General features: G+C 57.9%; 6 protein-coding genes and 3 non-coding genes across 9 annotated transcripts; 2 read left to right on the top strand and 7 right to left on the bottom strand.

The window, feature by feature from the left end:
- Positions 1-66: 66 nt before the first annotated feature.
- BO82DRAFT_432290 (uncharacterized protein) lies at positions 67-2,316 on the top strand (the record flags this gene model as incomplete). The annotated part of the gene is made up of 4 exons (XM_025640781.1): positions 67-1,080; positions 1,131-1,560; positions 1,609-1,900; positions 1,960-2,316. Exons 1-4 carry the CDS (start codon positions 84-86, stop codon positions 2,314-2,316), a joined length of 2,076 nt encoding a protein of 691 aa, XP_025491825.1. The 5' UTR covers positions 67-83.
- Positions 2,317-2,338: 22 nt separating this feature from the next.
- Positions 2,339-3,776, bottom strand: BO82DRAFT_383464 (wax synthase family protein; the record flags this gene model as incomplete). The annotated part of the gene is made up of 2 exons (XM_025638018.1): positions 2,339-2,803; positions 2,899-3,776. The coding sequence occupies 2 exons, from the start codon at positions 3,774-3,776 to the stop codon at positions 2,374-2,376; spliced, it is 1,308 nt and encodes a 435-aa protein (XP_025491824.1). The 3' UTR covers positions 2,339-2,373.
- Positions 3,777-4,252: 476 nt separating this feature from the next.
- BO82DRAFT_t177 lies at positions 4,253-4,324 on the bottom strand. The gene has a single exon. It is a non-coding gene; the product is annotated as a tRNA-Glu (tRNA).
- A 9-nt stretch (positions 4,325-4,333) lies between these two features.
- BO82DRAFT_t176 lies at positions 4,334-4,404 on the bottom strand. The gene has a single exon. It is a non-coding gene; the product is annotated as a tRNA-Gly (tRNA).
- A 4,442-nt stretch (positions 4,405-8,846) lies between these two features.
- On the bottom strand, positions 8,847-8,918 carry BO82DRAFT_t175. Its single transcript has one exon. It is a non-coding gene; the product is annotated as a tRNA-Ala (tRNA).
- A 271-nt stretch (positions 8,919-9,189) lies between these two features.
- On the bottom strand, positions 9,190-9,882 carry BO82DRAFT_402149 (uncharacterized protein; the record flags this gene model as incomplete). Its single annotated transcript, XM_025639306.1, has 3 exons — positions 9,190-9,494; positions 9,556-9,689; positions 9,800-9,882. The coding sequence occupies 3 exons, from the start codon at positions 9,880-9,882 to the stop codon at positions 9,190-9,192; spliced, it is 522 nt and encodes a 173-aa protein (XP_025491823.1).
- A 695-nt stretch (positions 9,883-10,577) lies between these two features.
- Positions 10,578-12,084, top strand: BO82DRAFT_414896 (uncharacterized protein; the record flags this gene model as incomplete). Its single annotated transcript, XM_025639942.1, has 4 exons — positions 10,578-10,788; positions 10,833-11,182; positions 11,226-11,498; positions 11,536-12,084. The coding sequence occupies 4 exons, from the start codon at positions 10,578-10,580 to the stop codon at positions 12,019-12,021; spliced, it is 1,320 nt and encodes a 439-aa protein (XP_025491822.1). The 3' UTR covers positions 12,022-12,084.
- A 50-nt stretch (positions 12,085-12,134) lies between these two features.
- Positions 12,135-13,131, bottom strand: BO82DRAFT_354363 (uncharacterized protein). Its single transcript, XM_025635189.1, has one exon. It carries the CDS (start codon positions 13,053-13,055, stop codon positions 12,357-12,359), a length of 699 nt encoding a protein of 232 aa, XP_025491821.1. The 5' UTR covers positions 13,056-13,131; the 3' UTR covers positions 12,135-12,356.
- Positions 13,132-13,255: 124 nt separating this feature from the next.
- Positions 13,256-15,650, bottom strand: BO82DRAFT_354362 (acetyl-CoA synthetase-like protein). The gene is made up of 2 exons (XM_025635188.1): positions 13,645-15,650; positions 13,256-13,581 (listed from the first exon to the last, which is right to left on the bottom strand). The coding sequence occupies exons 1-2, from the start codon at positions 15,640-15,642 to the stop codon at positions 13,528-13,530; spliced, it is 2,052 nt and encodes a 683-aa protein (XP_025491820.1). The 5' UTR covers positions 15,643-15,650; the 3' UTR covers positions 13,256-13,527.
- Between the last annotated feature and the right edge of the window lie 2,512 nt (positions 15,651-18,162).

Here is an 18,162-nt window from a genome sequence, read left to right as displayed (position 1 = left end):
CAGACAGCCTCGTCTCGTCAACAACCTCACCATGCTTGTCAAACCATCTTCCTCCTAGCACTGTATCATCAGTCTCATATCCCATGCCCCCCTTGCGTCGCAAAAATGGCCGCCAGCCCGCATGCGAGCCCTGTCGCCGGCGCAAGCTCGCCTGCGACCACGAACTGCCCACCTGTGGCCGGTGCGAGCGACTGTCAATGAAGTGCTTCTACCTCGTCAATCCGCTGACAAAGGCAAAGCCTGCTAGTCACGACTCATTGGAACCATCGCCGGACTCAAGCATCCCGAGCATTCCGAGCGATAGTAGCGCCATGCCGAGTGCAAAGACCTGCCCCGGCGCGCAGTCCACCACGCCGATCATCGAGAGCTCCGCCGAGTATCTGGGGCCGGCGAGCTTCACCTCGGTGTTTGTGGAGCACCGTGACCGCTTCGAGGTCGATCACACACTAGCCCGCCCCGGTGCCGGTGGTGGTGGTGGTGGTGGTTACACAGCTCATCGTCCACCATCGCCGGTCCAGCCCGCCACGAACCCGATCATCACGCCGCGCTTGCTCCAATTCGGCGTGCAGATCCTGCGGAACGTCCCGGACGAGGAGACGTGTAACCTACTCTTTGTGCGCTGTGAAGTCTCCATGGACTCGTGCTTCCGATTGGCCAATTGGCAGGCGTCCAAGCGGACCTGGGACGCGTATCGGCCTGTGCTGCGGGCACGCACGCACGAGGATCTGCACACCCTCGCGCGGCGGTTGGCGGAATGCACGGTTGTCCCGCTGCCCGCGGAGCAGGACCCGGATCGCTGGATCGAGTCGTTCTCGGGCCGACAGGCGCGGTGGGAGCTCCTCGGCGTGCTGTTTACGTACTGGTCGTATGGGTGTGTGTCCCTGGCACCGGACAGTCCGGCGATCGCATCCTACTGCGCGGGCCGGGCGATGAAGGGCGCGAAGGAGATGATGCTCCATTTCAAGAAATGCGCGTCCATGTGCATTGAGATGTGCAGCGAGCTGGGAGGCGTCAATGTGCTGTTCCTGCACCTGCTGTACAAGCATAATATCATGGAGAGCAACGTGAGTGGAGACAAGAGTGAGTGTTCTCGGTCAGGTTGGGAGGCGATGGTCTGCTGACGGTGGTAGGTCTCTCCTGCTGGCGCCAACACGGCGATACTATCGCCGTGACCACGTCCATCGGGCTTCATCGCGAGTCATCATCGGAATGGAATGAGGTATCGTTTCAGCATGAACTGAAAAGGCGTCTCTACTCGGCAATCTTCGCGTTTGACAAAGTCGCCTCCACCTTGACGGGTCGGCCACCGCTCCTGAGTCGGAGGTTCTCAACTACCCAGCTACCGTTAGACATCAGCGACCACGATATCTTGTCCGGTAATGTGACGGGTGCCGCTGCGAAGCTGGATTCCGACGGGTGGAATCGCAACAGCGGCAGGAAATTCACCCAGGCTGCGATCCTGCGCGCGCGGGCCATGTTCGCGAGGAACCGCGAGGAGATATTGGAGGTGTTGGAGTCCTCGCTGGACGAGATCTCTGACTCGGCTCTTGAGACGTGCTTGTGAGTCGCAGTGGACACTTGCCGTGGGCTCTAACTGACTGAATTCAGTAATCTCAAAGCTCAGGCGTCTGCCATCTATGACAAGCTACCCGAAAGCCTTATCCACAAAGTGGAAGATATAGACGATCTCGATATTCCGGGGCATTGTCTGCATACCCGAATTCTTGTGCGCTTGGAGTACTTGCTGAATCAGTTTCTGCTGGAAAGACTCCTGACCCGTCACAAGATCGTCACCGAGCAGGCGCTCATCGGGGTGAGCCAGGAGACGCTGTCTCTCACGTTGCTTTACTGGAAACACAAGGACCGATTCATGGCCTTGCATAATGATTTCTCATGGCTAGTAAGTCCCATTCTATGGGCTCACCCCTGTTCTCGTGCGCGTACTGATCGGCAGCGCAGGCGATGTCGTACGGCGCACCGTGTAGTGGAATCCTCTGTCTCGAGCTGCTCCGCCAAGCGTCCAACCCCCAGGCTTACAACTTGGACCTGCCTCGCTCGGAGACGATCCAGAACCTAAGCCTGTTCGTGGCCTTTCTGGATTGGCTCAAACCCTGCGGCTCGGATATCTCCGCCAAGACACAGATCAAGAGCATCCTGCAACGGTCGCTCGATCGGATCCTCGCTATGCCGGCTTCGCTGTGCAGTCCAATGATGACCATGGACAGTTTCGGCATGCACGACTTTATCGGCGCGGAGTATCCACACCTGGAGCTTCTGAACACCTTCAATTGGGTGGACTGGGATGGAGGGCTGTAGATGATCAACATGGTCACTACCTGCTGTCTATCAGTCTCTATGCTCTAAATCTAGATTCTAGGACTCCCAACTCCCGAAGCACAAAAAGGGCGACATCATCCGGACTCCATCGCTGTACAACTGGATCAAGATGGGGTTGATCCAAATCGGCACCGTCCACAGCATGAACAGCGCTACCCAGACATAACCGATAACCCTCTTGACACCGGGATTCATCCGAGCCCGCAGTGGCTGGAAGAGATCCCGCACAATGCTCTCAATCACGACTCCTACAATCTGCAAACAGAAGAACCACAAGGCGCCGCTCTTGGCCATCGGCACCCCGAACCCCACGTCCATGAAGAGATGAATGACCCCTGATACCGTGAACGCAAGCAGGGCCCGGAGGGTCCACCCCAGTCGCCCCTTGGGCGATATCCGCATCAGGGCGAGCAAGAAGTCCGCGTTGGCGGTCAGCAGCTGGCGGAAGGTCTGGTGCCACGTTATCCTGTTGACAGATTAGCTATGCCATGTCATGCCATGCCTTGCCCTTACACCCGGAAAGGAACAGTCATTTTCGAAAGGGACGGAAAGAAAACATACCCCCAGAAGCGCCTAATAGACCAGCCCTCCCACAACGACCCAGCGACAGGCGGCCACTTCACCGGCTCATCCAACCCCAACCCCACCGCCACGATCGCGAAGACATTATACGAAGCGATAATCGTCGCGCGGCCCACGATCCCAAACGAGAGACAAAACAGCGCGCGCACGAGCATCCTCCGCCCGAACTCCTCCCACCCAGCCGCCATCGCCCCATTCGCCCACGGACAAAGCGCCTCCCGCGCCTCCGGCAGCAGCGCAACCGCCTTGCCCAGATTCTTATCGTCGGTCTCCATCGTACACCCCTGGATCACGACAACCGCAATGGCCACTTTCACCCCCGCGCGACCCAGAAACCGGGCCCGCGACGGCACATACCCCGGGACTGCGTCGTCGAACCGCGGCAAACCCCGAATCTCCCACGGCGTGTCGATGCGCCGGTAATTGAAGGCGATGTTGAGGGCCCAGCGCAGTCGGGCGAGTCTTGCACTTGATGCCGACTCTTTCTGTGTCTGTTCTGGTTGTTGTTTTGGGTTGGGTGAGTGCGGCTGCTTCGCAAGCGACCCATTCGCCCGCGCGTACTTGGCGAATTCCCACAGCTTCTGCGCCTCGAACGACACCCGGCTCAGCACGAGCAGGTCCACCGCGTTCAGCACGTTCACCCAGCACATCGAGATCAGCGGGGCGCCGAACCGCGTGCCGCCGTAGTAGAGCTGCGCGCTGCGCTGCATGGAGTAGGCCAGCGCGATGAGGAGGAGGGCGGTGGCGGGGCGCGCGGGGGCGCGCGGCGCGGTGAAGGCCACCACGATGCCGGCGAGGGGCTGGATGAGGAGCCATTGCACGAGGGGGATGTGCCAGTTGGCTGGGAGGGTGGACATGGTGTCCCTGTGTCCCTGTCACCTGTGAAGCTGGCGGATGGGGGGAAAGGGGGGAAGGAAGGGGTTAGAGATTACTGTGAGGCTGAAGCTGAAGCATGAGACTACGGAGATGGGTGTGGGCTTTATGGTGGTCAAATATGCAGGTGTGACTAAGCCTGCTGGGCATTATTTTCATTTTGGGTAGACTAAAATAGCGACTCAAGCAGCGGTGTGGACCTCGTAGTGAATGGTGTTGTTTATTCGCTGATGAAGGCTGGGGCTGCTGTCGATCACGCAAGTGCCCCTTTTCGGCGATAGGGAAGGGCTCGCCGCGGTTGCCAGAAACCCCAGGCCGCAAAGCGCGCATCGATGCTCGGACCTCATTGGACAGCGGGCTACACCTAACACATGCTCAATTCACCCACCACCGATCAACAGCTCCATCAACCACACACCATCAACGCTGATTACAGCTGCAACGAAAGACAAAAAGAGACCTCCGATGCGGGGAATCGAACCCCGAGCTGCTGTGTGAGAGACAGCGATGTTAGCCATTACACCACATCGGATATTGGGACTGCATCATCCGTGAATCGAACACGGGCCTCATCGATGGCAACGATGAATTCTACCACTAGACCAATGATGCTGGTTGATATAATGTTCACGAGACTTGTGTTATATGAGCCAAATCATGCGGCTAACGAGCATGGTGCTGTATCGGGCCTCCAATGCGCAACAATTATTTATGCTTAGGAGGAAAGGGTGTATTTGCCACTGTGAGAGTGTGTATGCCCTGTTTTTGGATCATCCAATTCCTTTTTTCCCTCAAGCGGAAGATATCTTCTAGAGGTAGTGTGGACTTGTGTTTCAAGATGGTCAAGCGGACGGGAATATATATTCTAGTCTCGCGGGTGTTATCGTGGAGGCCTGGGCTACGATGCCGATCAGCAGATTGGATACTACATCGTGCGGTGTCCAGACCCTGGTTCCTACCGAGGCATCCACCCGGCCAGAGCAGACCAGACCCCCAGGGTTATCTACACCTACCCCAGATTGATTACGTTGACGGAGAACAGACAAGCGCAGGTGAGATACACAAGGGAAAACAACAATCGTTGCAATGATATACATGTTTAGTACTGCATCGCATCACTAGTTAAGGATGACTCGAATGTGAGGGACTATATATACCGCACACCTGGAATCACAACAGGAATAAAGTGCCAGCAAAAAGCACTAGCGAGACTGCAACCCCCGAAACACCAACAGCCGAAGCAGCGCCCGTGAACAAAGCGCCTGGCGCTCCCGCGGTTGGGGAACCATGAGCCGCCGAAGAAGGAGAGGAGCTAGCGAGGCTGGAGCTGACTGCGATCGACGAGCTGCTGCTGCTGCTGCTGCTGCTGCTGTTGGTCTTGGAGCCGAAAGACCAGGTGGAGTCTGCACCGGGGTGGGAGGAGCTCAGGGTTGTGCCCGGGAAAGCGGTGGCATCGGGCTGGATGACGGTGGTGATGGTGGCGGTGGTGGTCTCGCTGCCGGCGGTGTATACGACGGTCACGAGGGTGGTTTTTGGTCCGGCGGCGATGGATGCGGCAATCGGGGAGACGTTGGTCGAGTCACTGTCGCCGTTGGTAGTATCGTTTGCCGCTTGGCTGGGACCGGATGCCGTAGTTGCGGAGTTGGGGGTGTTATGTTCGGAGGAGCTTTGGGCGTTGGGCTTGGTGGTTTCAGCGTCGCTGCTGCTGCTGCCGCTGCTGCCGCTGGCTGTGGATGTCGTTTGGCCAGCAGCGGGTGTAGAGCCGGCTGCGGAGCCAGGCACTACGCCCTGGGCATTCGACTGCGTGCTCTCGGAAGACTGGCCGGTAGTCTGAGCTGATACAGATCCAGACCCAGATCCCGAAGCAGAAGCAGAAGCAGGGCGTGCATTTGAACCTTCCCCAATGCTACCAGCTACGCCGACACCTCCAGAGGCTGACTGGCCCTCGCCCTGCCCGCTGGACTCCGTGGTACCGCTCTGAGCGCCTGAAGCATGACCAAGAACGTCGACCTCAGCTGTGGTAACAGGTTGGACTCCGGATGCCGGTGCGATCGTAGTACCTCCGGCCGAGGTAACGGCGTGAGCGTCGGCGCCGGCTGCAGCAGTGGGTCGCCACCCGGCTACCGAGACGATTGTGGTGGCCACGGCCTCAAATTGGGTCGTGATGTAGGTGGTGCGCGCAGAGGCGGGACAGTTCTTCACAGTTGAGGGACACGCAGTCACTGTGTAGGTCAGGGTGCGCTCGACTGTGGAGTAGACCGGTTCATGGTTGTTGGAGCTGGCGTCGGAATCGCTGGAGCTGCTGTAACCACCGGAGCTGTTATGGCTGCCTGAGCTGCCGTGATTGCCCGAGCTACCATGACCAGTAGCAACCGGCACCTGGGTCTCCGTGGCCGTGACCGGGCAGATAGTCGTGTACGCCACCAAAGTCTCCGTAGTCACATAGGTCGTATGCTGTGCGGCCGGGCAGTTGGTGACCGACGTCGGGCACGCGGTGACGGTGGCAGTGCGGGTGGTGAACACAGTCGAGGTGGTGGATTGGGGGCCTGAACCCTGCCCATTGGCTGGCGCAGTGGGCTCAGCGCCGGCAGTGACGGGACAGATCGTAGTCCCGACCACCACTGTCTCTGTGGTCAAGTAGGTGGTGCGTTGACGAGCGGGGCAGTTGGTCACGGTCTCCGGACAGGCTGTTACAGTTGTGGTGCGGGTGCTGAGGATGGTCGAGGTGGTCACTTCGCCTGCGTCGGACGATGATCTGGGTCCCTGAGAGATTGAAATGGGCAGTGAAGTGGGGCTCAGGGAGACAGGTTGACTGACGCTCGATTGAGTGACAAGGGAAGGGTGCGTGGATACTGCATTCGAGGAATGGACTGGGCTGGAAAGAGGCTGGATGGAAGAAGGAATGGCGCTGGACTGGGGCGGAGGGATGGTTGCACGGGAGGATGGGACCGGCTGGGATGGTGCAGATCCGGATGGCACAGACACTCGGGTGTTGGAGCGAGTCGCAGACGACGGTTGGATGAGGGGTCTGGAAGAGGTCGATACTGCAGCAGTTGACACTGCGGGAGTCACGGCCGACGATGCAGCGGCCGACGATGCAGCGGCCGACGACACCCCAGGCGTCACGACGAAAGACCCGGCCGGCGAGGACCCGGCAGGAGACACCGAGCGAGTTGAAACCGCGACAGATGATACCACGGGAGTTGAGGCGGACGATACTACAGCAGATGATGCCGAGGGAGTGGATATCGCAGCAGTCGACACCGCAGGAGGAGATACCGCGGCAGACGATACCGCAGGCGACACCACAGGCGACACAACAACCGGCGTGGGCGTCACGATCTCGACCGACGAGCTCAGCAACGTCGGGGTAGGAGTCAGAGTGGGCGTAACCAGACTGCTAGTGCAGGTCTCGGTCTGATAGGCAATGGAGATCCCGTCCAGATAGAGAGTCGGTTCCCCACTCGAACACATCACGTAGAAGTAGGGCCAGGTGACGGAGCTGCCCGCCCCCTGGTACTTGGTCACGTCCATGGACACATACTTCCACTCGGTCACGTCTTGGGTCACGTAGCCCGAGATCAACGGGTACTGCTCGTTGTCATCGAAGGAGGCGACAAATTGGCACGACGAGGCTCCGTTAAGGTAGAGCTGGTAGTAGAACGAAGTCGTCCACGTGTTGGTGGGAGGGAAGCCATTCCGGTTGCTGGACACGGACAACACGGTTTGCTGGCTGCCACTGTACATAAGGCCTGCCGTGATCTCTCTGAGATTTGCGATTAGCTGGAGCCGTTCGGTGGAGAGTCAGAAGACACGGTCAAGCTCACAGAAAGTATTCTCCCTCAGGTGCAGCGTCGGACTTCACCACCAACACCGAGGATCCGGCCGTATCCCAATCGTCGGTGTTGCCCGTTTCAAAGCCGCCGTTGAGCGCATAATTGGCGGTCGTCTCGCTGCAGACGGTGACATATTCCGCGAGAGCGGGGACCACCGCCAGCAGGAAAGGAACGAGGGACTGCTTCATGTTGAAGTTTTAAAATACGGCAAGAGTAAAAGAAATCAAAGAGTGACGCAGATCATTGCCGATCGAAGAAAGAATGAACGAAGCGCAATCGGCCTCAATGTCGACGATGGAGGGAAAGACCAAGCAAGGGTACAGGAGAGACTCTTAAAGCACTGTACAAATAGGCCCTCTCCTGAAGATAGACTCAGTTTCTAGAGCCGACCACGGCGAGTAGCCCACTTGTTCCAGTTCCATTGGTAGCGAAGGATCTGTAAATTCAATAGTAGATCGTAAAGCAGGCGTATAGGGCTAGTGTAGCCGACATGCGAGATGGCGTGCACCAGACAGGCCAACGGAACCGACGGCCGACGGCTTGGCTGATCAAAACCCCTGATCGTATGGTGAATATCGGAGTCGCCGAAACCAAGATTAAGAATAGATGCAGTGCTTGCTTCAGCCATCTTGAAGAGTGAAGTTAAGATGGTGCGAAGATCAGTGGTCAGGTGACTGCCTCGCTACTCAAGCCCATTCACTAGCCACACTGGGCAGGATGCAAGGCCCCAGAACGAGTGCGATCATGTTTCAACCAAGCTGGGGAGAACCATTCATATTACTGGGAACCTGATTGTCGGGAATTGAGGGTTATGCTAGTCATGGGGTCCAACCTTAAAAAAGCTCCCACGCAAGCAGATCAACAGATCGTCTCGGCGCTAGTACAGTACAAGGGTTGACAATGTAGGAACATGAGCCCCTGTGCATGGATTCGTTTCTAGAAGATAGCAAGACTTGACGTGACTCGAATATGTCAACATCAATGAACTCCTATGCTTCTCAATAGGGGGACGATATTCTTGCCAAGATAATTCACTACTGCTACCATTGACCGGTTCTGCTAATGGATAACTGACTTGTGTGTATGTGCAGGGAGAACTGGGAAGTTACTAACATTCTTCCTGCACCCCCACAAACTACCCAGGGAGATAAATGGCACATCTTTTCGGCGGGAAGATGAAGACCACACACAGCCCACAACCAAAAAATTACAAAAAGATGGAGCTGCGGGGAATCGAACCCCGGACCTCTCCCATGCTAAGGGAATATTATACCACTAAACCACAGCCCCAATTGATATCTTGCAAGTGGATAAAGTGCTTTATGTGGTAGTTACTAACTTGCAATTGTTGCTATGTGACTCGACTGAGCAACGGCCACATGTCATGGTCACTCCATGGGTTGACGGGTATCAGCGGTAGACAAGCCGGCGAACTGACTAGGCAGAATACTCCAATTGGATAAGCAACTCGGGTGACGGGGTCCATCTCTACTCCGCATCTCGAGCCAACTCATTGCATTAGAGACCTTTTTCTAGGAGTATAAATGCGCCTACAACGCCATCATCCGAAACCCGCAGACTCCAGTGGGCGGGGACTCTCCTGTACCTCCAGAATCTGCCGCCGACTCTCGCTCTCGATACTCTTCGCATCCCCGCCCCGTGGTCGATGCATCCAGCGCGGACGGCCACCGAAGCGATATTCCACCGGCTCACTCAATTCCCACTCCTGGGTCGGATACGTACTCCTCTTGCTGCTGTTGAGGCCGGGAATGAACCGGACGAGAACGCGCAGCGAAGGCAGAGATCCGCTGATCAGGCCTAGTGCGTACTCTAGGTTCATCAGGATGAGGGGGACGGCGCCGACGTCTAGTGCAGCGGTGTTAGGCTATCATATGCAGCTGGACCTGAGGAACCGGGTAGACCTTACAAGTATAGTCCGTGGAGTTCTCCTGGAATCCCAGAAGCGGGATCCCGTCGGAGAAGCAGAATGCGTACCAGGGCAAGAAGAACCAAGTAGTCATCCAGTCCAAAGGCACGTATAACAAATCTGCGAATGTAGAGCTGTGATGTAGTCAGTAAAGTCAACCAGAGTCCTAAATCTCAGGTACTATGTAAGCAGCGCAGAGCGACATACCCTCAGGCAGCAGACCGCCAGAGCGAGAACAGCGCACGCCCCAATCACGCCCCTCACGGTGTGCACCATCAGTGGTGTATGATCCGGTAACTGCGACGTAGCAACATTTGCGTCTGCCATAGTCTCCTCATGATCGATGTCTTGTGGATTGTTCAGCGTTGCTGCGCGATCTTAGTTATAGAATTCAGGGGGAGGGAAACCAGCCCAGTGTCGACCGGACTCCGACGAAACCCCCTTCAACGCCGTTCAGTCAAGCGATATTGAGCCATTACTACACTCATCAAAGCACAAATGAGACATTTGCAAGGGTTTGCATAAGTAACCGCACCGTCCCTAGTACTAGCAGGCATGTAAACCTGCCAGTCTGACGCTAAGCCAATTGGTTGCTTTTAGGGCTGATGCCTTGACACCAAATGCCCACTACGACCCACTCAGACCCGGGGTGGCCCAAACAAGCGCGCTGTTAGCACCGGGGTCAAGATGTCATATGTCAATCCGTTATTGAACTCGGTCGGTTGTAGATCCAATTAGCAAGACGTGACATGTGCTATATAGCCCTTGATTCGTCTTTGATAGTGAGCCCGTTGTCTCCGGCTGTGTCAAACAAAGAAACGTCCTTGTTCAACAACGAAATCCCCTCAAATGTATTAAGACTAGCCTGGATAGGCTCTCCTGAGAAATGGAGTAAAACCGACAGCCCACGAGCTGTCAGGGGCTGGCCGCAAGATACAATATACCCATGCCCATATCGAACGCTTTCTGGGAATTCACACTCGCAACTGCTGCTCTCCAGGCTGCATCCCAAAGTTTTCATCATGCCCGGGGTGTCTAATGCTGATCTTCTGGCCCTGAGCCCTCTCGATCACATCCCTGCCAAGCTCTTTCTGCCGTTCATCTTGTACTTCGATACACCCGACCCACAGACTGCGCTATTGACCCTCAAGGGCGGCATCCACAAGCTCGTTTCGCAACTGCCTTGGCTGGCGGGCGATGTGGTCTTTCACCCAGCACCCGATGGGCCGAAGGGTCGAATGCACATGGCGCCGCCGCAGGCCTCTCTCTCCCTCAAGTCTCCATGCTCCAGGTGAAGCACTTCGCCCACGACAAGGAATCACGATCGTACCCCGTGCAAGCGTACCTGGCCCTCCCCACGTTCATCCCCGCCTCGGAGCAGCGACCCGTGCTCCGCTGCCAGGCCAATGTGTTTCCCAGCAAGCTCGTGCTGGCCATGTCGTTCTGGCACAACGTCTTCGACGGCACGGGGGCCGGCGTGATCCTCGAGGCCCTAGCCGAGTGCTGCCGGGCCCGCGCGGAGCAGACAGACACCCCTCTCGCCCAGACCATCGCGACGACGCACATCCCTCTCCGCAACCACGTCTCCAGCTTCCCAGCGCAGTGCAAGACCCGTCTCGACCACACCGTCGAACTGGGCCCGCCCGTCTTCGACCCCAGCACCTCCACAGAGCAGTGGGAACGCGATGGAGTCCGCGCTGGCCTTCGTGGTCGAAACCAACCGGTACACCTTCGACCCACACAAGGTCGCGCAGCTGAAAGACCTCTGCACACAGCAGCTTCTGGCGCGGGCCCCTACATATGCAAGCTGGATCTCCAGCAACGACGTCATCACCGCGACGCTGGCCCTCTGCGTCGACCGCGTGCTTCCTCCCGAGCGAACGGCCAACAGCCCCGCCAGCGAATCAGCAGACTTCCTCATGGCCGTCAACCTGCGCAACCGCGTGCACCCCCGCACCCCCGCACCCCCGCATTCCCGAGACATACGTGGGGAACATAATCTTCCCCATCCACGACACAATCGAGCCACCAAAACCACTCCCCTCAGCCGAGGGTCACCCCACGACAGACGAGGAAAAGGATCTCCACCACCTCGCGCAGCTAGCTCTAAGAGTGCGCACCCGGCTGTCCGCGATGGACGAGACGGTGGCGTACAGCGCCTCAGCCGTCGTGGCCGACCACGCCGACTGGACGACGGTCGAGGGCCAACCCGCGGGGATTATTGTGACGAGCGGGCGGGATCTGCGCGCGTATTCCCTGGACTTCGGGGCGGGAATGGGGTCGATTGCGGGTTTCGAGCCGGGGTTGGCTCTGGTGCCTGGGGGGTGTATCTTTTTCCCGGCGCGGACGGCGAGCATGGTCGATGGCGGCCGTGCGACTGCGCCGTGGGAGGTGTGCGTTACCTTGAGAACGGGGGATTCGGAGATATTGCTGCAGGATCCGTTGTTCAGGAGGATTCTTGCATGAGGGGGGCAGAAGTTGGATACTTGCGCTAGGATGCAGTGGCTAGTTCCTTCAGTATTAGGTTACTCCAAAACTTGATACTGAATGGGTTCTTTGTATCTTCGAAGCGGAAATGCAAAATCAGCTTGAAGAAAAGCAAATACATGAGTTCTCGTTAATTCGAAATCTGGAATGATACTTTGATACACAAGAAATGAGTAGACAGTCGCTTTACACTAAAGAATATCCAACCCCATACGAACGGCAAGTCGGAATGTAGGCTGTAGTCTGCATCCCAAGTAAGCCAACAGAAGCAGCCTAATCTCTCCATGCCCCCCTAGGAAAAAAAAAAACAAGGCTTACTCCCCCCTCCCCCTCAAACCCTTCCGCATAAACGCCGCATAAAACACGACCTCATCCCCAGCGACCCCGACCTCCCTCCACCGCGGCTCCTCCTTCCACAACACATACCCGCGCCGCGCATACCACCACTGATTACACCCCATCACCGGCGGCTCAGCGCCCGTCCGCGCCCACACGCCCGTCCCCTCGGGCGACTCATCCAGATAATGGCGCTCGCTCAGCGTCGTCAGCGCCAGCCACCGGCAGTTCGTTTCGGTGGTCGCCGCCAGCGCCTCCACGAGGTCCATGGCGCGGCTGCCCAGCCCCAGGCCCCGGTACGCCGGGAGGATGAAGAGGGTCTGGACGGTGAGGACGGTGCGGTCGGCGCGGGCGAGTTCCTCGTCGGCTGGGTCGCTATATGCGTCGAGCGAGATGTGGCCAGCGTAGACTGTTTTCTCCTCGGTCGACGGGGCTGGTGGTTGGGTAGTAGTAGAAATACTGGTAGTAGCAGCAGCAGCAGCAGCAGCAGCAGGATCCGGGATGCAGAGCCAGTAGAACCCCTTCACGCCTTCGTCCTGCTTGCGCTTCCAGCTTTCCAGCGTCGGGAGGTCGGAGTCCCAGCCGCAGATGCGGCGTTGGCGGTGGATCTCGGCGAAGTCGGTGGGCGAGTGTAGGTTGATGGGGGTGAGGTGGCAGGGGGGCGTTGTGGATTTCATTTTGCCGGGTTGTTTTATTTTCTTTAGGGTTTGGGGGTGATGTGAGGTGCTCTTTGGGGGGGTGTTGTGGAGAGGGATTGATTTGTGTGGATTAAGCAGGGCAGAGTGCGGAGGAGTCATTGATAAGGGAAAGAGGCTCTGGCACTAGTGCTTACGTGCTTAACGGGTTAATTAGAGATTCAGATGAGGCGAGATTTTGACAGGTGAGACACGCTAATATTAATTAGGCTACGGGGAGAATGTGTAGACGAATTAGCTCCCTCTTCATCGCGCGATGCCGATGGTTTTTATGCGCTAAGAAACAAACATGCAAGAACATTACCGCTGTTATGCAGGCTGCATCCTTTGGAAGGACTTTTCACCACCTCGCTGTTCCAAGAACATGCACAGCTATGAACCAGTATTATGAGTTACGTGCTGGCCTTGTCCTCATCAGATGACCTTTCTTCTCTGCTTCCTAAAAATGGTCGAGTCACGACAACCATTTGTCGACTGCCACCTGCATCAGTCTCGCCGTGTACTCCACCTGCGCATGTCATTAGAGATCACCTGCCACATGCGACAAAAGAAGATTATAGAAGTAACTCACCACCTCCGGATCCATCAGCGTATCATGATGCGCATGCTCGATAACACGACACTCGACATTCTCCTCCCCGACCATCTCCGCCCAACCCCCCGGGCCCATCGACTCCCGCGGCGTCTGCAGCCACTCCTGGCTGGTGCGCGCCTGCGTGTCCGGACCACACCTCCGCAGGACCTCGTCCGCCTCCACCAGCACGGCGGGCAGACGATCGGGGTCGCCGTGGCCCGCCCAGATCACGAAGATCCGGACGGGAGTGGGGTCGTCGCTGGCCGTGTGCATCGGGCGCGGCGAGTACTTCAGCTTCGCCCGGACCGAGGCCAAGCTGTGCTGGCGCCGGTATGACGGAATCTCCATGTCGGGCTTGCCGGCGCGCCGGATCGCCGGGTAGAAGCCGACGATCTCCAGGAGCTTGACCGTGGGCTCCAGGACGTGCGGGTCCGGTCGCGGCAGCGGCATGTCCAGGTTGATGATCCCCACGACTTGCTGGCCCTGCTGCCGCAGCTGATAGGCCTCCTCGTAGGCGAGGATTGCGCCCATCGACCAGCCACCTAGTAGATAGGGGCCCTCGGGCTGCAGTTGGCGGATCGTCTGGACGTACAGCGCGGCGGCTTCTTCGACCGTCCAGGTGGCGGCGGACTTGGTCATGAGGAAGGGCGAGCCCAGTGCGTAGATGGCGAGGTCGTTGGCGAACTTGGGGAGCGGCTCGTATGAGAAGGCGTAGCCGGAGCCGGGCGGGGTCATGAACAGGGCGGGGACGCCGGGCTTGGGGGTGCCTTGGATGAGGGTGGAGAAGCATTCCCGGGGGGTCTCTTGGGTGGTGGAGTCAATGTCGAGAAGGTTAGCTGGGTCGGTGGAGGATTGTAGACGCTCGATGAGCTCGCCGATGGTGTGGGGGGTGAAGAAGAGGGATGATGGGAGGGAAACGCCCGTTTCCTGGCGGATCTGGTTGAGCTGCGCGATCGAGGTGATGGAATCGATTCCTAGGTCGATCATTCGCATCGTCGGGTCGATATTCTCGCCCTTCGCGGAGGCAATGGCCGTTAATAGGGAGTCTATGAGCTGTGCGTTTGGATGCGACGCGAGTGCTTCCTGGCCACTGGCTTCAATCGCTTCCATCTCCTCTGCGACCGTGTCAGCCGCCAGCCAGTCGGATAATGTGACGTTGCTGGCCATGTCCTTCCAGATCTGGGTCTTGATCGATTCAAGCAAGCGAACGTCCGCATATCCTGCTAAGTTGACATTCACATCCATCATCGTCGCATCGTTGAGCCCCGATGCTTGAGCCCAGGCTTGTTTCAGCCTGGATTCAAGCATCGCGCGACTGCATAATCTGCTGCGTGCCTGAGACTTCTGAGCTGTCCAGTACGCCTCGACCAGCTCCGTCAGTTTCGACTTCTGGACCTTACCGGCAAGGGTCCGAGGATAATCATCCAGCCCTAAGGCCGACACCGGAACCACACCCGCCGGGACAAAGAGCGCCCCCATCTTGGTCCGGATGGTATCTTTGAGCTGGCGTGCCATCTGCTCGTCGACATCCGTCCGCACCACCGCAACCGGCACCTCACCAGCGACCTGATCCGGGGCTCGGACGATCTGTGGCTCAAGCACATGGAACTCCGCCGTCTGGCCCAGCACCGCCTCAATGGCCGAGGGCTCGATATTCTCACCCCCTCGAATGATCGTGTCGTTATACCTTCCCACCAGATACAGCCGGCCATCCTCCCCGACGACCGCTTTATCCCCCGTGCAGAACCATCTCTGCTCGTCCTCGTCGGTGTAGAACTTCTCATCGTCCCTGTTCCCAATATACCCGTCTATCAAGCTGGGTCCGGAGAAATGCACCTCCCCAACGACTCTCACCGCGACAGGGACACGACTGCCTTTTGCGCAGATTCGCACGCTCGCGCCGGACAACGGCCGGCCGATCGCGACATCCCGCCCACAGACGGCCTCGTCGAGCCTCTCCACCGGCCCGGTCGAAACCACGATCCCCTCAGTCATCCCGTAGAAGTTCTCGACCGCCTGCGCCCCGAGATGCTCGAGGCAGATGCGGAGCACCTCCTCCGTTGGCGGGGCGCCCGCCAGCACGACTCGTCGGAGGGAATCGAGCTTCTGCGCCGGCGCAACCGTCACTCCCTTCAGCGCGTGCACCATTGTGGGCACCAGCGCGAGGTGCGCACAGCGTTCCTGCCGGATCGCCTCGATCAGTCGCTCGGGGACGAACGCCTCGCCGGGAAAGACGACGGTAGCGGCATTGAGGAAGGCCGCCATGAGAACCTGATAGCCGAAGGCGTGGTTGTTAGGCAGCACGACGGCGATGCGATCGCCGGGCCGCGTCGGGTGGCGGGGGTCTGCTCGCGAGGCACGGGCGGCGGTCGTGCAGAAGGCGGACCCCTGCACGAAGCAGCCTTTGGGCAGGGAGGTGGTGCCGCTCGTGAAGAAGATGGATGATTCCTGCTGCTGCGACTGTGGCTGCAGCTGCTCCAGGGAATCATCCGAGAGACGACTATCATCGTCCGAGAGTTGGGTAACATCAGACCGGCGGTCCTCTTCCTCCTCCTCCTGTTCCTGTTCCTCTAGCGCTAGCTGCACATCCTTTCCACCCTTTATGAGACGCATAAGCTCCTCAAAACCAGCCCACCCATCCCGAACCCCTCCCTCTCCCCGCGTTATCGCAATCAACCAGCACTGCACCTGCAGCTGCAACCCCCGAACCAACCCGGCAACCCGCCCCAACACGTCCTCTCGCACCGATCCAGCAGCAGCAACAACCACCACCGCATCCGGCCGACAAGTCCCCACCGCCGTCCCAAGCATATGCACCGCCTCCCTCGCATGCCCGAGACACCTCGGACTCAACGGCACATGGACACACCCAATCCGATACGCCGCCCACGTGGCCACCACATACTCCGCGGTATTCGTCGCAAACAGCACCATCAGCGATCCGCGCCCAATTCCCCTTCGTCGGAGATTCGCCGCGAACCGCTCGATCTTCTCGTCCAGTTGCGCATAGGTCCAGCGCAGAGTCCCCGCGCTGGGCTTTCCAGTCCTTATCGAAGACGCTTCATCGGGGGCGGTATAGAGATTCGCGGGCTGGTGGGGACATACCAGCGCGAGCGTGTCTGGGTGGTCGCGCACGTTCTGCTGGAATTGGTGGTGTAGGGTGGGGAAGGGGGTGGTGAAGAGCGGAGGGGGGCCGGTTAGGGTGCTGGGTTGGATCATTTCGTCCTCTTACTTGGTGGGATTTATCGGTGAGGGAGTTGGGGGGTGAGTCGCGATTGGAATAGAGACTGAGGGGGTATGGAGGGTTCAATGACGGATGGAATTGAAGAGAATAGGAGGTAGGTAAGCTGGTGGTGTTCGTGCTTGCCTGGCTTTACCGGGACTTTCCTCCCTGAACCACGTGCAAATACATACGAAGTAGTGATGTGGGGAGGGAGGAGGAGGGCAAAGGGGGCCTTGGAGTCTAAATGCGATTCCGCGATGCAGGATGCCCAAGCAGCTGGACGAGCTGGACTCATTCATGGAGCACAACACAGCACATACCGGACCACCAGGATATGCAGGGCCATCAAGGTGAAACGATCTGCGGGCATTGTGGGCGAGTTACCCAGTACGTAGTACTCGTACGAGTGAGAATGAGGGAATACTAACCTAGGCTAACTTCTCTGAGTAAATAGTAAGTGAATGAGTGGGGGATAGGATAGTGGGTCTCGGATTTCCCTGTAATACCTGTGAGCAAAAGACTTGCTTCATCGCATCGAGTCAGGGATTCATCACCTCCCGTCCATACTCAATTCTCGATCCACAATTCTCAAGAGGATAGTACATCCATGCAAGCTTTCAGCTACGCATCCTCAAAGAACACATGTTCAGTGTAGTACAGCGCAAAAGCCAGCCCCCTTAGACCCCGTAACCCCAATGACGTTCTTCCGAAAAAAAAGTAAAGAGAACGCAACCTCAAATCCCCACCCAAGTCAAAACCATACCATACGTACGGACTGTACGGACGGAGAGCTCCCTGCCAAGTACCGTGCAAACCCCAAGATCGACCGCCAAACAACCAGATCCGTCCGATTCTCCCGAGAGCTGAAAAGTGGATCCCCGAAGATGCCTTCTCTTCTGCAGTGCCGCCGCCGTCGCCGCGCCTTTGCGATACATACGGGTATTTTACACTACGCACGCCACAGGCCACGCCCCAGGCCACGCCCCCTCCTTCACTGGACAGTGGACACTGAACACTCAAGAGTGATCGACTGTCATGCAGAGCAGATGCATCACCTCCTCAGCTTCAAGGTCATAAGCGGGGGAGCTGCATCGTGCCGTGGCCCAGAATCACCCAGATGATGCATGGCTAGAGTCACGAAAGTGTAATCCGGTGCGGTCAGAATTAGTCAATGTGAAGGCAAGCTGAGTCCGCGCCACGAACTCTTTCTGTAAAGCTGAAGATTTTGACGCTAGACTTGCAGCATTCGCGCTGATCGTGTCAGTCAGTATGTGTCAGTGCGCTGCAGCTTG

The sequence above is a fragment of the Aspergillus uvarum genome (assembly GCF_003184745.1).
Source record: "Aspergillus uvarum CBS 121591 unplaced genomic scaffold BO82scaffold_27, whole genome shotgun sequence".
Taxonomy (NCBI): Eukaryota; Fungi; Ascomycota; class Eurotiomycetes; order Eurotiales; family Aspergillaceae; genus Aspergillus; species Aspergillus uvarum.
Note: the sequence above shows the minus strand (reverse complement) of the source record. Positions and strands in the feature narration are given on the sequence as shown.

Excerpts from the sequence above, each read along its gene's own strand:
- BO82DRAFT_354363 (XM_025635189.1), bottom strand. The coding sequence starts at position 13,055 with ATGAAATCCACAACGCCCCCCTGCCACCTCACCCCCATCAACCTACAC.
- BO82DRAFT_354362 (XM_025635188.1), bottom strand. The coding sequence starts at position 15,642 with ATGACTGAGGGGATCGTGGTTTCGACCGGGCCGGTGGAGAGGCTCGAC. Across the intron at positions 13,582-13,644 it reads CGCTGATGGATCCGGAGGTG|GTGGAGTACACGGCGAGACT; the intron begins GTGAGTTACTTC and ends TGACATGCGCAG.